Source organism: Pistacia vera, unplaced genomic scaffold, assembly GCF_008641045.1.
Source record: "Pistacia vera cultivar Batoury unplaced genomic scaffold, PisVer_v2 Contig464, whole genome shotgun sequence".
Lineage (NCBI taxonomy): Eukaryota > Viridiplantae > Streptophyta > Magnoliopsida > Sapindales > Anacardiaceae > Pistacia > Pistacia vera.
The window spans coordinates 85,654-104,727 of NW_022196295.1; the positions used below are offsets into that span (position 1 = coordinate 85,654).

Below are 19,074 nucleotides of genomic sequence, written 5' to 3' on the forward strand. Positions count from 1 at the left end.
ACCCATTGCCACAACCCTTTTTTTAACGAAAGAAAACAAAGGCAAGGCTTCCCGTCCTTTTATTACCTTACCTAAATTTATGGACTCCCATCTACTTGTCCGCATACTCTCTTAACTCATTCCTGTTTTCTGTGGTCATTAAACATCAATCTAGTATTCGATTTTACTTCTGATTTAATAAGACACCTGTTTCAACTAACACCTCTTTGAATGACCACAAACCATTACCCACCTCGCCTTGATTAATGATATTGATTGTCTAAGATCTTTTGGATGGACCCATCTCACATAATTATCGATAACAACTGCAGCTAACCAGTCCCATGTCTTAAGCGTATTGGCGAGATCTTGGGTTTATAAATAAGAGAAGTCTCTCTATCTAATATATTAGTCTTTTAGGTGTAAAACTCTCTGTGACAAATGCTATCAGAGCAGAACTCGCTCGTCTTTCGATATCCTGCCAAACGCCCATACAGAGGTGTCTATGTGTGATTATGGGTCCACATGAGAGTAAGGTGGATGGATAGATAGGGGGCCCCATCTATGATGAGGACGTCACATGATTGGATACGGGAGAATGTAACGAATCTCACATCTGAAGCGTATTAGAGAGGTCTTCGGCTTATAAATGGGGGGATCCCTCCACCTAATAGGTTAGCCTTTTGGGTGTGAAACTTTTATCCCGTGATACTAGGTATCAATGGTTATGCAGGGGTAGAGGAAGAAAAAAGTTGACACCTAAATTCGTTGGGTTTTAATGCAGAGTAAACGACCTTTTTCCCATCCAAATAATGGTTTAATAACACTTTTTCATCCACATATTTTCAAAATATCATTTTACTATCTAAATTTATATTTTGTTTTCGATTTCAGCATCGTTATAACCAACAACATCACTATTATCTTTCCTAATCATCACTTACCAAAACCTTTTAAACCTTACTCTCACTAATTTTGTCAATCGTTGGCAATCAAGGGATTAGGGTTTGTATAACCGCCCCTTTTAAGTCAAATTTTGATCAATCCTAATCATAAAAATCTAATCTTTTACTATTAAAAGACTCATTAGCTTTCTCTCTTCAAAAACTCTAATAATCTGGATCAAGTTTACTCCCTATTCGCGCGGTTAGAATATAAATGCAAGTAGTGAAATCGTACTTAAAAAATATGCAGGTGAAATGTGTCAATTAAGCCATTATTTGGGTGGGAAAAAGTCAGCTAACTCTTTAATGGTTTGTTGAGTTTAGACTTTAGATTACGACTTCTTCTGTTCTGTGCCAATACTGAAAGTCTGAAACTAATTAATTTGTATGATTAAATACGGCACTACCAACTTAGTTTTGTCTGGCCATTCTCGGCTATGCTATGCAGCTGTGGAAAGTCTCTGGTGTCTCAACAAGTCTGGAAGTGTTGTTTGTCCTTAGACTTTGCTTCTGCAATGAAGCAAAGGTCGTTCTCATGCTTTGTACCATACGCAAACTCACCAGTTTCTCCTCTTTAGAATCTCCGACAGCCTGAATCGAATTTACTTTCTGTTCACTATTAGAATATAAATTCGAGTAGTACGATGATATTTAAAAAATATTTAGGTGAAAAAGTCTCATTAAACCATTACTTAGGTAGAAAAAAGTCAGCTAGCTCTTTAATCAGTGACGGATCCAGGATCTTTGTCAAGGGGGGCTTCCGCGGCTCGGCCATTATTTGCCAAATAATTAGTGAAAACTTTAAAAAATTACCAAACATTAATAAAAAAATAATATAATATTAAGAATCTGAGAAAAAAAATATACATTAATACAATATCTTTTTACTTGAATAAATCTATGAGAAGCAAAATTTTGAGTAAAAGTGTTGAATAAACCTTAAACAAAACCTTTTTTTAATATTTTTATTTTTGGCTTTTAAATATAATAATATAAATTTTCATAGCGTTGGTCAAACCTAACATAATTAAGCTAAAGTCAACCAAAACTTAAATCAAGTCAACGTTACGTTGACTTTTAATATGAATTAATAAAAAATGGGAAATTTTTTTAGTATAAACATAGATAGTAATTCAAATTTCTTTAATAATTTTGAATAACTGAATGGTGACGTTTAAAATATAGGAAAGTGATAGGTGAAAGATGAAGAATAACGTTTTTTAAAATATAGTTAATGTTTTAATTTGAGAAAACAGGTTCATTCTTAAATAGAAAATACAAAATAAACTCACAAGATTAATATATTTTTCTCTCAAATTAGAATAAAAAACCTCAAAAAGAAAAAAAAAATGATTCAATCCTTAAATAAACTAAATTGAAATAAACAATACATATACCTAAAATCTATAAAACAGAAAACGGAGCTAATTATGACACTTTGAGTAGTGAAAATTTAACAATTTTAGTCTTAAAAAATTGTAAGAGAGAATAACATGAGAAGAGAAAGAGAAAGTAAAGAATTTGTGGATAAAATCATTAAAAAAACAGATAAAGCTGTGTAAGAAAATATTGGAGAGAGTTTTAAACTTTTAATATGACGTGGGTTTATAATATATATATATATAACATGTATAATAATTTTTATTTTAAAAAAATTTGAAGGTACATCCCGATATATATGTTAATTAATAATTTTTTATGGCTTTTATATTAATAATTTTTTTTTCAAATACGAGGGGCCTACTGAGGGCTGAATCCGCCCGTCTTTAATGGTTTGTTGAGTTTAGACTTTAGATTGCGATTTCTTCTGTTCTGTGCAAATACTGAAAGTCTGAAACATAAATTTGTATGATTAAACACGGCACTACCGACTTAGTTTTGTTTGGCCATTTTCGGCTATGCAATGCAGCTATGGAAAATATGTGGTGTCTTGACAAGTCCGGAAGTGTTGTTTATCTTTAGACTTTGCTTCTGCAATGAAGCAAGGTCGTTCTCATGCTTTGTACCATACGCAAAGTATGTAATAAATGGATACCAAAATCAAACCAGGAGAGAGAAATTCTATTTTGTCCTTGATTCGAACAACAACAATTTCTTTGAACATTATTATTTGAGTGTCATATCCAAAAGTAAAAAGATAAAAGATTAAAAAAAAAAAAAAAGAGAGAGAGAGAGAGAAAAGAAATAGATAATACAAGAAGCTCCACATAAAAGTAAAGAGAGTGTTTACCCACAGGCGGTAAAGAGAGTCCAAATTGGACTCTCCTATTTATCAGTCTCTTTTCCGTTTATTTCTTTGTTTCTTCCCCAAATATATAAACACAAAAATCCGATAAACCACAATTCAGGAGTCACCATTTCACTGCCCCTACCACTTTTTATGTAAAAAAACTTCTCCAGAACCACCATTAATCCGTCCCTTTTAGTTTTTACGGGAAATCAAAGAGGACAAATCACGCGCTTACTCGGTACGGCAATGAGTCGACTGGCTCTGGGTGCAGTGAGTCCAAACACATCACTCATATCAAGCTCACTTGGTTTCATTCCATCAGGTAATTCCCACTTAAAGCAATGAAGCAAATTAACCACAGCTAAATCAAGTGTATATAACCCAAGTTGCATACCCGGACATGATCTACGACCCGACCCGAATGGTATAAACTCAAAATTGTTTCCTTTAAAATCAGGCATACCTTCTTTCAAGAACCTTGATGGCCTAAAAGTTTCAGGATCCTGCCAAGAACCTGGATCCCTACCAATAGCCCAAGCGTTGATCATGACACGTGACCTCGCCGGAATGCGGTAACCGTCAACCTCCGCGTCCTCGGCGGTCTCATGGAGGAGGAGTGGGATTGGTGGGTGAAGTCTTAAAGTTTCTTTAAGGGCACATTTTAGGAACGTTAATCTATCAAAGTCTGATTCTTCAACTCGGCGGTCTAACCCAACAACGTTTGCTAGTTCTTCCTGCACACGTTTCAGGTCTTCCGGGCTTTTCATCAGCTCCGCCAGGGCCCATTCGATTGCCGATGCCACCGTTTCTGTCCCACCAAACATCACATCCTGCATATAAATAATACAACACAGCGCGATTAATGCTAAAAGCTGGCATTTCTTGTACGAAAGTGACAGAGAAACGTGCATGGGATGAAATGACCGTGATTCAACATAAAAATATTACCATCCTATTTCTACATTTAGTGAATCTAAAAATAACGAAAACTTCAAGGGTTAGAAATAGTTGTATATATAAATTAACCAAACTTGCTAATTTTATTTTAAGTTGACATTAAAGGTATTGTTATTTTGTTGAATATAAAATTCACCTACCATGATAATAGCTTTGATGTTATCTCTTGTGAGTTTGATGGCATTTTGTAGATCTTCTGATTCGTTTACTTTTGCTTCTTCGCTGTAAAAAGCAAGTAAATCGTCAACCATATCGGTTTCAGCTTCAACGTTTCTTTGCTTCTGCATGTGATCGTCGATGATCTTGTCAATAAACCTGTCAAGAGATTGACGAGCCTTGGCGAGTCTGGTGTTGAGACCTTGTGGGTCAAGCCACCCAAGCGAAGGAATGAAATCCGCAATGTTAAAAGCACCAAACAACTTGGAGAACTCCTGCAAAATACTAATGAATTCATCTTGGCCATCATGAGAACTCGACCCAAAAGCAGCCCGATAAGTAACGTTGCTAGTGAGTGAAAAAATCAACTCCCCAACGTTCACTGGTTTTCCATTTTGTTCGGCTACAGATCTTACAAGAGTATCAACCTCGTCTCTAACTGACTCCCACGACGCAGCCCTTTTACGGCTAAAAAGTTTCATGACACAGAGCTTACGCATCTGTCTCCAAAAGGGACCGTAGTGAGCAAAAGCCATATCAGCTCTATCATAAGTTAGATAACTGATAGCTATGGTGGCTGGTCGATTAGAGAAAATGTTGTCTTGAGCTTGAAGAACTTGGCGAGCCATTTCAGGATTCGAAACAGCCACCATGTGCAAGTACCCCATACGCATATGAAACAATCCACCGTATTGCTTAGCGATTTTCGCAAGGCCACGGTGAGTTAACTGGTCCATCATCAGCATGTTACCGATAATCGGTAAGCCTCTAGGTCCCGGTGGATATGGTAATTTACGACGACGAAAGACAAAACCTAACAAGAAGAGTAAAGGAAACATGAACAAGAAGGCCATGGTTAAAGGGTCCAAAGCTTGAATAAGAGAATCCATGCTTTGCCAATATTGGTTGAATGAGAGAGTAAAATTGTGGGTCTTGGTTTGCAACTCCAAAATGTTGCTAAGTTGGGTAAGATATTATGGACTCTTATATACTAATGTCGGCATGAACTGCACAAATTGGATTCTGTTTTTTTTATTTGTCACGCTAAATAATATCATATTAGTTTATAGGATTTTTCCGACATTCTTATATAATAATCAACAGGTCTTTACATTTTAAAAAAAAAAAATTAATTAATGTCGGTTCTTAAATGTGTAAAATGCGAGGTCTACCAATTGCATTATATTAAAGTAATACAATATTCATTTTATTTTTTTTATTCAATACAGTATTTACAAATTTTTGCTTTGACTTAAAGATTAATTATGAAAAAAAATAACAATAATATAGCTCAATGAATGATGAAAAATGTGTGGAATCAAAGAGTAATAACATATCAAATTAATCACCACTGGGTAGCCTATATAAAGGAAGATTCCTCAAATCAAGCTCAAGATCAATTAACCACCCGCATGGCTGGAGTTTTGCATCAACTCGACATATATGGGTTCAGATTTGACGAGTACACCAAAGATTCAAGCTTTCAACTTTGTTTTACTTTCCAAGTGAATGAACATTTTAAAAGATTTGAGTTAACTGGCAAAGCTCTAACCAAGATTTAGTTGTTAGGAACCAGTCTCATTCGAGTGTAGGCCCAGCCAATCTAATCCCTTGTCGCTAACTCCAAATTTATATGACGTAGCTGCTCACAACATACAAGAGCAAAAAGCTGGGCATTTTAGGTATCAACAATTGTCAACGGAAAATTAAATACAACCCGGATTTCGTTTCAGCCATGGATTGAATCTTATCCAATTTACTGTGAAGTTGTTGAAGATTGAAGATAAAAGAGAGAATTTTTATTCATTTTTTGATAGAGAGGAGCTGTCAAACATGATGGTTACCCATTGCCACAACCCTTTTTTTAACGAAAGAAAACAAAGGCAAGGCTTCCCGTCCTTTTATTACCTTACCTAAATTTATGGACTCCCATCTACTTGTCCGCATACTCTCTTAACTCATTCCTGTTTTCTGTGGTCATTAAACATCAATCTAGTATTCGATTTTACTTCTGATTTAATGAGACACCTGTTTCAACTAACATCTCTTTGAATGACCACATACCATTACCCACCTCGCCTTGATTAATGATATTGATTGTCTAAGATCTTTTGGATGGACCCATTGCACATAATTATCGATAACAACTGCAGCTAACGAATCCCACGTCTTAAGCATATTGGAGAGGTCTTAGGCTTATAAATAGGAAAAGTCTCTTTATTTAATATATTAGTCTTTTGGGTGTAAAACTCCTTGTGACAAATGGTATTAGAGCAAACCCTGCTTGTCTTTCGATGTCCCATCAAGCGTCCATACGAGGGCATCCATGTGTGATTGTGGGTCCACACGAGAGTGAGATGGATGAGTTAGTAGGGGGCCCATCTATGACGAGAGCATCACAGGATTGGATGAGGGAGAATGTAACGAACTCACATCAGAAGCGTATTGGAGAGGTTTTAGGCTTATAAATAGGGGAAGTCCTTACACCTTAGCCTTTTAGGTATGAAACTCCTAGCCCGTGACACTAAGTATCAATGGTTATGCAGAGGTAGAGGAAGAAAAAGTTGACACCTAAATTCATTGGGTTTTAACGCAAAGTAAATGACTTTTTTTCCACCCAAATAATGGCTTAATGACACTTTTTCACCCATAGATTTTTAAAATATCATTTTATTATCTAAATTTATATTCTGTTTTCTATTTTGGCATCGTTATGAACCCACAACACCACAATTATCTTCCCTGATGATCACTTACCAAAACCTCTAAAACTATACTCTTGCTAACCCTATCAATCGTTGGCAATCGACGGATTAGGGTTTGTATAGCCACTCCTCCCAAGTCAAATTTTAATCAATCCTAACCATAAAAATGTAATCTTTTATTACCAAAAGACTCATCGGCTTTCCTTTTTCAAAAGCTTTAATAATTTGGATCGAATTTGCTTTCTGTTCATCATTAGAATATAAATTCGAGTAGCGCAATGGTATTTAAAAAATATGGAGGTGAGAAAATGTCAATCAAGCCATTATTTAGGTGGGAAAAAGTCAGCTAACTCTTTAATGGTTTGTTGAGTTTAGACTTTAGATTACGACTTCTGTTCTGTGCCAATGCTGAAAGTCTGAAACTATTAATTTGTTTGATTAAATACGGCACTACCGACTTAGTTTTGTTTGGCCATTTTGGGCAATGCAATGCAGCTATGGAAAATATGTGGTGTCTTGACAAGTCCGGAAGTGTTGTTTGTCTTTAGACTTTGCTTCTGCAATGAAGCAAGGTCGTTCTCATGCTTTGTACCATACGCAAACTATGTAATAAATGGATACCAAAATCAAACCAGAAGAGAGAAATTCTATTTTGTCCTTGATTCGAACAACAACAATTTCTTTGAACATTATTATTTGAGTGTCATATCCAAAAGTAAAAAGATAAAAGATTAAAAAAAAAAAAAAAGAGAGAGAGAGAGAGAAAAGAAATAGATAATACAAGAAGCTCCACATAAAAGTAAAGAGAGTGTTTACCCACAGGCGGTAAAGAGAGTCCAAATTGGACTCTCCTATTTATCAGTCTCTTTTCCGTTTATTTCTTTGTTTCTTCCCCAAATATATAAACACAAAAATCCGATAAACCACAATTCAGGAGTCACCATTTCACTGCCCCTACCACTTTTTATGTAAAAAAACTTCTCCAGAACCACCATTAATCCGTCCCTTTTAGTTTTTACGGGAAATCAAAGAGGACAAATCACGCGCTTACTCGGTACGGCAATGAGTCGACTGGCTCTGGGTGCAGTGAGTCCAAACACATCACTCATATCAAGCTCACTTGGTTTCATTCCATCAGGTAATTCCCACTTAAAGCAATGAAGCAAATTAACCACAGCTAAATCAAGTGTATATAACCCAAGTTGCATACCCGGACATGATCTACGACCCGACCCGAATGGTATAAACTCAAAATTGTTTCCTTTAAAATCAGGCATACCTTCTTTCAAGAACCTTGATGGCCTAAAAGTTTCAGGATCCTGCCAAGAACCTGGATCCCTACCAATAGCCCAAGCGTTGATCATGACACGTGACCTCGCCGGAATGCGGTAACCGTCAACCTCCGCGTCCTCGGCGGTCTCATGGAGGAGGAGTGGGATTGGTGGGTGAAGTCTTAAAGTTTCTTTAAGGGCACATTTTAGGAACGTTAATCTATCAAAGTCTGATTCTTCAACTCGGCGGTCTAACCCAACAACGTTTGCTAGTTCTTCCTGCACACGTTTCAGGTCTTCCGGGCTTTTCATCAGCTCCGCCAGGGCCCATTCGATTGCCGATGCCACCGTTTCTGTCCCACCAAACATCACATCCTGCATATAAATAATACAACACAGCGCGATTAATGCTAAAAGCTGGCATTTCTTGTACGAAAGTGACAGAGAAACGTGCATGGGATGAAATGACCGTGATTCAACATAAAAATATTACCATCCTATTTCTACATTTAGTGAATCTAAAAATAACGAAAACTTCAAGGGTTAGAAATAGTTGTATATATAAATTAACCAAACTTGCTAATTTTATTTTAAGTTGACATTAAAGGTATTGTTATTTTGTTGAATATAAAATTCACCTACCATGATAATAGCTTTGATGTTATCTCTTGTGAGTTTGATGGCATTTTGTAGATCTTCTGATTCGTTTACTTTTGCTTCTTCGCTGTAAAAAGCAAGTAAATCGTCAACCATATCGGTTTCAGCTTCAACGTTTCTTTGCTTCTGCATGTGATCGTCGATGATCTTGTCAATAAACCTGTCAAGAGATTGACGAGCCTTGGCGAGTCTGGTGTTGAGACCTTGTGGGTCAAGCCACCCAAGCGAAGGAATGAAATCCGCAATGTTAAAAGCACCAAACAACTTGGAGAACTCCTGCAAAATACTAATGAATTCATCTTGGCCATCATGAGAACTCGACCCAAAAGCAGCCCGATAAGTAACGTTGCTAGTGAGTGAAAAAATCAACTCCCCAACGTTCACTGGTTTTCCATTTTGTTCGGCTACAGATCTTACAAGAGTATCAACCTCGTCTCTAACTGACTCCCACGACGCAGCCCTTTTACGGCTAAAAAGTTTCATGACACAGAGCTTACGCATCTGTCTCCAAAAGGGACCGTAGTGAGCAAAAGCCATATCAGCTCTATCATAAGTTAGATAACTGATAGCTATGGTGGCTGGTCGATTAGAGAAAATGTTGTCTTGAGCTTGAAGAACTTGGCGAGCCATTTCAGGATTCGAAACAGCCACCATGTGCAAGTACCCCATACGCATATGAAACAATCCACCGTATTGCTTAGCGATTTTCGCAAGGCCACGGTGAGTTAACTGGTCCATCATCAGCATGTTACCGATAATCGGTAAGCCTCTAGGTCCCGGTGGATATGGTAATTTACGACGACGAAAGACAAAACCTAACAAGAAGAGTAAAGGAAACATGAACAAGAAGGCCATGGTTAAAGGGTCCAAAGCTTGAATAAGAGAATCCATGCTTTGCCAATATTGGTTGAATGAGAGAGTAAAATTGTGGGTCTTGGTTTGCAACTCCAAAATGTTGCTAAGTTGGGTAAGATATTATGGACTCTTATATACTAATGTCGGCATGAACTGCACAAATTGGATTCTGTTTTTTTTATTTGTCACGCTAAATAATATCATATTAGTTTATAGGATTTTTCCGACATTCTTATATAATAATCAACAGGTCTTTACATTTTAAAAAAAAAAAATTAATTAATGTCGGTTCTTAAATGTGTAAAATGCGAGGTCTACCAATTGCATTATATTAAAGTAATACAATATTCATTTTATTTTTTTTATTCAATACAGTATTTACAAATTTTTGCTTTGACTTAAAGATTAATTATGAAAAAAAATAACAATAATATACCTCAATGAATGATGAAAAATGTGTGGAATCAAAGAGTAATATCATATCAAATTAATCACCCCTGCGTAGCCTATATAAAGGAAGATTCCTCAAATCAAGCTCAAGATCAATTAACTTGATTATTAGGCTCGAAATCTGTCCGTAACAGCTAACAATTACTCTATAAAAGTTAGGAAAATCTCGAGTAAATGCTCTGATACCATGATAAACTTTGAAAAATATGGACAGAAAATCTTATTGCTATTGAAAGAAATTTCTTTCAATAGCAATAAGATTTTCTGTCCATATTTTTCAAAGTGAATCAAAAACTTTCTTTCAATAGCAATAAGATTTTCTGTCCATATTTTTCAAAGTTCATCATCCTAATAGTACAAAAATAAAAGAAGGTTTTCTAAGCTCTTGAATTTGAGTTTTTCCGGACACTAATAATGATGATTACTAGAGGATTATCCGGTCGGATTTTCAAGGCTCTGGGAGATTAGCTGAGGTGCATGCAAGTTGGCCCAGATACCCCTGGTGGTTAAAAAAAATAAAATTATATATATATATACTGTATATATATCATATCAACTCATAAATAACAATATGTATATAAAATTACTCATAACAGACTTCTGTAAAATGAATAAGTATATATATTAAAAGTCAATAAATGAAGATTATTCAAGTGATAATAACTTCATTTTAATGTAAATAAGATTCTGAATTGTGGTAATTTTTAAATAATCTAATTTGTAATTTCATTTTGTATAAGTTATCAACCACAAATATATATATATATATATATATATATATTATCAGTCTATTTAATTCCTAAACCACATCTAGTAACCTGTTTGGAAAATCAATTTAATACTAATCGAATCATGATATATTTTTTTTTTTAACTAAAAAAAATATGTTACAAGATATAAATAGAGCCAATTACTGAAGCAATTAGGACATGTGAGCTGCTCTAAGAAATATAAATAATAAGAAGTTACAGATCATAAAAATTGGCCCACAGACCTTTTCGAGAGGTTGCCAGAATGAATTAATACACTATTAGTATTAATTAAGTTAATTTAATTAAATGCACGTGACTACTATAGTAAGCAATACAAATGAAAATAATTCCCCTTATGCCTTGCCGACCATTTTTATTTCATATTTCACCTAACATCCTAAAACCATCTTCCTCAAATCTTGAAGGAGAATATATATATATGCCCATTAATTAAATTTTGAATTTTATATATATACCCATTAATTAAATTTTGAATTTTTTATTTTTGGTATCTAGGGGTGTCTAAACCAGTTTGCGTGTACTTCAACTAGTTTTTCGAGACCCTGAAATTAACGGCAGGTAAACTTCCAGTGACTACCTCTAAATTTTGAATATTAATGCTACTCTTACCAAATACTAATAATTAATTAATTTATACTTAAAATATAATACAGCACAAACAAAAATAATATATTATAAGGTCATCTATACATGATCATGACATCTAATATATTGGACAGTACCACATTTAAAACACAATATTGGAGAAGATAAAGTATTTCAATGCTGATATCAAACACAGAGCCAAGGTACGCCACCTACCGACTTCGGATATTTGTTTTTCATAATTAAAATTTGGGTGCTTAATGTCTACTTAGATGTTGATTAATTAGTTAATTATTGACCGTTCTGCATACGGCACGCATTAATCAGCCAATACAACCCTTTGATCTAGAGCTGAAAGGTGAGAGATTTTGATGCCAGACCTTATTAGTTTTCTGGGTCGTTGTCGTGTTGAGACATTAAAGCTATTGAAAGTTTCATTTTACCATTTCATTCAAAATGTTTTTGGCATTTAATTAAAGTCATATAATATATAGTCTTACTTATTAAATTATATCGTGGAGATAATGTTCATTGAAAAAAAAATTAATTTAATTAATCATATATTATATACTTACTATCTAAGATAGAGATTAGATTGCGTGTTTTAGCATCACTATAACGTCATTATTTTATAAATATAAAACTTGTTTAAGTTCAACTCCTCTTAGCTTATAGATAGTGATATTTCATATTTCCACCATTAGGATTTTTTATTCCATTTACAGTGATGTCAATTTGAAAGGCCACTTCGTAAAAGCTTGAGGATGAAATGGAAAAACCCTAAAGCCTTCAAGTTCAATCATAATAATATGGAAAAGGATTTCGATCATTACTGACTTAATTGTAAATATTTTGAGCTAGATTAAATGGACCAGACCACCACCACCACAAGCCATATATAATTTGCCACTTCATATCACTACCCTTTACACTTGGGGTCCTACTTGTTATTTTCGAATTAAATTGAGACTAAACATCGAAGTATGAAAAGTAGAAAAGACTCAACTGGGTTGAGGTCAAAATCTCCAACTATAACATATCTTTTCAAGAGAAAAAATAAATATTTGTAAATTAATTTCTTTGGAATTATATTTTATATATAATTTGTCTCCTTATCGTGATTGCATCTTTGAACAAACATTATCATGATTTTTTTTCGTTTTCTTTTTTCTTTTTTTTTTTTCGTTTTTTTCGTAATATTCAGAATTTTGAGTTAGAAGAGAAGCAAGCAACAACAATATTCCAGATGATGTAGAAAAATTACCAACAAGAAGTAGGTAAAGCTGCTAGAAGTCGATTGTCTTTGTAACATTACTCAAAACAGAAAAGTTTATACTTACAAATAGTGTAAAATTTGTGGTTAAAGATGAAAGAGGTTTTGCACGTTTAGTTAATTTCCCCTTTCAAATTAAACTTGAGAGATTTTGAACTTGTTGAATGACATAAAATTGATTGAAGAATGAAGAGAAAAAGAAGGCTTTGGATACGAACAAGTGTTCAGTTGGCAACTCGATTCTTTTAACTATAGAAATGAGTTTAACCTACACCCTACACCCACATGCAATTCTTGATGAGCCATGCATGTATGCAAAAGCTACCTACCTCAACTATGACACCTCCACAAATGGAATTTATATATCACATTACCAAACTCTTGTCTACTTCTCTTTTGCTGATCAAACATGACTATGACTATTCAATCTTTTATTATTATTATTATTATTATTATTTTGGTAAGTAAGTAGTACCATTAAAAGAGAGAAAAAATGTAAAGAGAGACTATATAAAAAAAACTGACCATCCTAGCTCAGGATAGGTTTTAGGATAGGAACAAAAACAGAAACTTAATAGACTAAGAATCTAATCTCCACGTAAAAGATAGGAGACAAGAAGAGATGAGCAAGCAAAGTAACATAAAGACAAATACATCCTATCACAAGACATGTCCTGAGATGGGATTTAAAAAAAAAAAAAAAAAAAAAACTTAAACAAGACTAAGAACAACAATACACAACATCATTCATATCTCTGGACAAATCTTGGATTAGAAAAACACATAGTTTGACATATATACGTTGGTTTTGAAGATAGTCATATACATGCTCTTTTGATCATTATTCTTCGCATACCATTGACCGTCTATACTAAGGAATAGTGAGTGATATGTAATAACATATATAGTGTGGAATCATGTGATAGATTATATAAACATGTTGAAATAGAAATTGAGCATATAAGACTTTTATTAATAAATCATGTGGCTAGTTATGGTTACATTTGTAAGTGCTCTCTGATTCTGAATATTCACACTACACGTGCACAACGAGCACTAACACTCTTACATTCGTTTGAAGTAAGCGGTGAAATCAGCAAAGGTTTTCGTCATTAGAGTATTTTTATAAGCGGCTCAGAATTAGAAACTGCAGATTTTTCTCCTTTAAATCGGTCAAAGGCAAAAATCCCAAAAATAAAATGGGAAGGGCCTACATATATATACTGACAAAACCCCACCATTTTTTTTTCCATTAAATACACACTCGAAATATTGATAAGAAATTATTGAAAAATAATTAACTGTATCAAATAAAACCTGATGAATTTCAGCAAGTAATTGAGACTGCATCCTTTTAACAACTAAGCAATTGGCAGAGAAAGATGACACTTAATAAATAATTTAAAGAAGGAGCCAAATTTTAAAGCATCAAAGTCAATCAAATGGGATTTGGTTTACCTTCGCGACAAAGATGTTCAAGTCCCTAAAACACAGAGCACATATTTTCCGCAAAAAAGAGAGTTATTTAGACGTAAAATTATATTTTTGATCGATGCATATCACCTGTTATTTGATAATTAAATTATAACATAACCTTACTTGTACGTTTATAAATAATTCTTATAACAAATAAATTGATAGTCTTCGGTGATGATATATTGACCAAAAAGAATGAGCTGCGTTGAATGAAAATTTGAAAAAAATTAAAAAAATAGATATTAGATACGAAATGAAAATGTAATTAAATATTTGATTAATCTGACTGAAAAATGAAAATACTTCATTGACTTTTAGGTCATTCCATTAAATGATGCTTTCGAAAAGATTTGAAATCAATGGGATATTAACTTAATTATAATTATGTAAAATTATACATACAAGAGACGCTCTAAAAAGTATATATGAATTTGTATATAAATATCTTATTATTAATCTACGATTATTGATTTAATTTACTGAATGAGAAGGATTATTTCATGGCACATTAGGCCCCATATTATTTGGACAAATGCTTCTATTAATCCGCCTCCGCCTCCGGGTCCGGGGTGGACGGGACCATTTACGTTTAAGATCATATTCATTTAATGCCCAAGTTGTATGAAAATAATTAAAATCAATTATTAGATCTGACGTTCATTCATTTAAATACATTATCTACAATTTCCATTTAATTTCTAGTTTTTAATATCCAAAATGTCTCTTCAATAATGCTAGTCTTTTATATTGATATATCATCTTCCCCACTCAAAAACAAAGTGTAAGTTGCATATCACGTGGGAAGTTGTAAGCAAGGAATGAGATGGTCAGAAAAATTTGTGTGAGGAAATATTGTAAGAATATTAATATTTAAAAATTATTGATTGCATAATTAACTCATTAGATATGTTGTAAAAACAAAATCGGCTAACCCGGAGGAAGTTCTTCTCATTTTCAGTTCTTTTCCACAGGAAACTTGTAAGCATTTTATCTCATCATATTCGAGGAAGGGGCGGTGTATTTGTTTTTTTTTTTTTTTATGATCGAAAATGTTTGGATCAATATACGCGTACCTTAATTAATTTTCTGGGACTCTAGAACTACCGATCAGATAAAAGTTCTAATGACTATCCCTATTAATAACCGAAGAGGAATTTGAACTCAAAACTTCTTGAATAGTACACTCAAGAGTCTTTATTGAACAAAGGTTGGATTAAATCTGTTGAAGGTTTTGTGATTCCATCTCGAACTCTTACTCAAGAGTTTTATGTGAATTTTAGTAAGGAGATTGATAAGCTTGGACCTTATTGCAATCAAGTCAGAGTATTCTCTCTTAGTCAAGTCAGAGCATAAACTAGTGATGCTTTCGACTATTAGACTCTTGCGACCTACGGTGTAACATTGTGACCCTTTTGTTCTGTCTTCAATGAATCATAGTTAAGCTTTTCTTAAAATAAAAAAAAAAAAAATAATACAATTGTAACGAGATTAAAATATCATAAATGAAAATTGGATTTAAAATTCCAAGGGCACATGCCCCATTATCTACCACGTAGGTCCACTTATGAGCATGGCCATATGGCCATATGAATGTGAAAAAGTTTAGAGTAATGTTACACTTACATCACTCTTTTACATAATTTTCATTACATCATGACGTGGTATATGTTACAACCACACAAATTTTTAATTATTTTAAATTTTTAATATTATAATAGAATTTTTGTGGTTGTAGCATATGCCACATCATGATGTTTATAAAATGGTGTAAAAAAATGGTGTAAGTGTAGTATTACTCAAAAGTTTATACACAATTTAATATGTATAAGTTTATATATGTAATATTATTTAAATATAAATTTGTTATTCACACATTTGAAGGGCCTTTTATATTGATGATAAGAAATTATATACTTAAAATATTTGGTATATTTACAATTGGAAGTAGTTGGTTATTTGGTTTATTCGAGTCACGTTATGGGAACTCACTTTTCGAAAATTTAATCTAGTGGGTAATGTAGCTAAATCAAGTCAGATTGAGGGATTTGATTTGGTTAATTTAATAATTTGGTCAATTGTTTGATTATTATTATTAATACAATGTAAGATGGAGTACTTGAACCTAATTCAAGATCAGATTATATTAGTTTTCAATGGATGAATACTTTGAAATTTTTTAATAAAAAATATATATTCATGATCGATTGACAGTAAAAATAATAAAAAAATAAGTGAAAATTCCACTAACCGACCAAAATAATAAAAAATTGACCCTTTGATTAACCCAATTTAAAGAAAAGTAAATATCTTTCTCCCTTTTTTATTCTACAGATAAGTGGTAAGCTTTAACTTGAATAGGTTAATGCAAACAAATTAACAAATAAAATACATCAATAATGATAAGCTTTTAACTTTCATTGGGCAATTTCAATTGAGAAAAGTATAGTTATGCTTGTCTGTAGTATATTTGAGTCAAACGTACTTGAACATCAATTGTATTAAATCTAAACTTGATTAATTAACTAAGAGACCAAGTATTAGGGACATGTTCAAGCTGGATTTTACAAACTTAATCTGTCTTAATCGAGCAGGCTGCAAGAGATAATTTGGTGAGTAGTATATTCAAGTTGGAATACACTTGTCAACATTACTATTCTTTGAATTGTCACTATAATTCTTCTAATATTTATCAACTAATATAAACGTATCAAATGATTTCTTGTTTTTCAATTAACCACCTTTTCTAAGAAGGTAACAAATTGCTAGAATATTTCCATAAATATCGTAATGAGACATGAAGGGCATGTTTGATTTATTATTTCTGTCCATATTCTCAGTCCTATTCTTTAAATAAAGTTTGGCACATTATTCTAGAAATATTATTCTATTTTTTTAATTACTTTTAAACCCCATAAGGTTATTAATTTTATTAAATACCCCCTAAAAAAAGTTTAAAAATTAACAAAAACACCCCCGTGACCCATACTTGCCAGATTCCAACAACCACCGTCGGTGGTAGCCGGAATCTGCCACAACGGTGAATTACCGAACGGAACTAGCCAGTAATTCACCGATCTAGTATTTTCCAACCAGATCCACAGTGGATCTGGCCGAAAAAGGCCAGATCCAGTTGTCAACGATGGCCAAAGAAATGGTCATCGTTGATTAAAAACGACGGCCATATCTTTGGCCGTCGCTGATGGCCAAAGATGGTCATCATTTTGGATTTTTCGGCGCGCGCAGCCATAGCAGGCCGTAGACGGCCTTTTCCGACCAGATCCGGGTGGATCTAGCTGAAAAATGCCATAACGATGCGTTACGACATAGATCCGACCGGTCTATGCGTAACACGATTTTTGGCCAGATTCCGGCAGTGGTGGCTAGAATCTGGCACTGTAGGTGATGGGGTATTTTTGTCATTTATATATTGGGGTGTTTAATTAAATTAGTAAACCTAAAGGTTTTTTATAAATTTTTAAATTTTACCTCGAATACTCCCTATTCAACTACCCAATATTATTCCCAAATCCTATCAAAATAATAAACCAAACGCACTCGAAGATTTTAGTTCAATCATATTTATTCTATATCACTTCTAGAACATCCATGGTATTCCTGAGCTAATTATAAATTATTCTCTAATTTTTTTAATCCATCCCTATTTCTGTCCTTTCTAATTTAAAACTAAAGTTTCATTGTAGTGATTTTACTTTTTATATCTACAATAATTTGATCTATATTATTTTAATAAAGATAAATTAATAAACACCCTCACAAATTTTACTTATAATTTCAACATAACAGTTATAATTGGTTTTGATGAATTTATTGACGAAAAAATTCACAAAAACAATTATCAACTGTCACGTTGAGTTTGTGAATTATGAGAAAAAGTTTGTGAGATTCGTTTTCAGCGTTGTAATATTGTCAATTGTTTACCGGTTAATATATATGTGATGCTCGATTTGCCACCAACCCATGTCACGTGGGTGACACTTTAGTTATGTTTTCTCGTGACAATGGAGCCTTCACAGAAATAAATGAAAAGGGGCTTTTTAAGTGGTTCGGGTGCTAGGTAGCAAATCTGTCCACTGATTTTGTATTTGTTGGTTGGGGTCAGGTCGCTAAGCGGACTGACGTACAGAGAGTTAATAAAAAGACTTTGTTCTTACTTTTCAAGAGAGAGAGAGAGTTATCTCTGGGTAATGAATGAACCAACCCCTTAATGGTGAGGTTTCTCATTTTTTATCGAATTGAAGCGTGTAATCATCACTAAATCTACGGGTTGGTGTGATGTCAGGATTTATCTGTCTCTCACGTCCCGTTTTCCCTTTTTCCAAGCTGACTTTGCATGTTCGCTGAGAGAAACGGACGCGTGTGAGCTCCATGCTTATTTGCAGGTCTGACGTGCGTACATTGTCCTGACGGGGGCAGGTCACCCGTAATGGACTCATCCCACGTCAGCCCTTTGTTTTCCGGGTATAACAGAAGCCCCTAGTTTTTAAGGTTCGAGGAATGAGCCTGGAAACTAAGTCACACTGGAGGCTTTGGTCGCTCCGACCTGGATGGGACGAGCTCGTAAAGACTAGCAGCGAACACGGTTCGCGCGACCTCGCGCGATCCCTTGCCCAAGCGACGACAATCTTTATCTCAGCGACCATTTTATTCAGCGACCTGGACTTGACGGACGCTCCTTAGTAGTTCAATGAATCTGTCCCTGCGCTATCAGGCGCTTGCATGCGTTACAGCGCGTGTCAGACACA

At 34.0% G+C, this 19,074-nt stretch overlaps 2 protein-coding genes across 2 annotated transcripts; both read right to left on the reverse strand.

The window, feature by feature from the left end:
• Positions 1–2,995: 2,995 nt before the first annotated feature.
• Positions 2,996–5,238, reverse strand: LOC116145626 (cytochrome P450 84A1-like). The gene is made up of 2 exons (XM_031431072.1): positions 4,251–5,238; positions 2,996–3,983 (listed from the first exon to the last, which is right to left on the reverse strand). The coding sequence occupies exons 1-2, from the start codon at positions 5,154–5,156 to the stop codon at positions 3,363–3,365; spliced, it is 1,527 nt and encodes a 508-aa protein (XP_031286932.1). The 5' UTR covers positions 5,157–5,238; the 3' UTR covers positions 2,996–3,362.
• A 2,391-nt stretch (positions 5,239–7,629) lies between these two features.
• On the reverse strand, positions 7,630–9,872 carry LOC116145627 (cytochrome P450 84A1-like). Its single transcript, XM_031431074.1, has 2 exons — positions 8,885–9,872; positions 7,630–8,617 (listed from the first exon to the last, which is right to left on the reverse strand). The coding sequence occupies exons 1-2, from the start codon at positions 9,788–9,790 to the stop codon at positions 7,997–7,999; spliced, it is 1,527 nt and encodes a 508-aa protein (XP_031286934.1). The 5' UTR covers positions 9,791–9,872; the 3' UTR covers positions 7,630–7,996.
• Between the last annotated feature and the right edge of the window lie 9,202 nt (positions 9,873–19,074).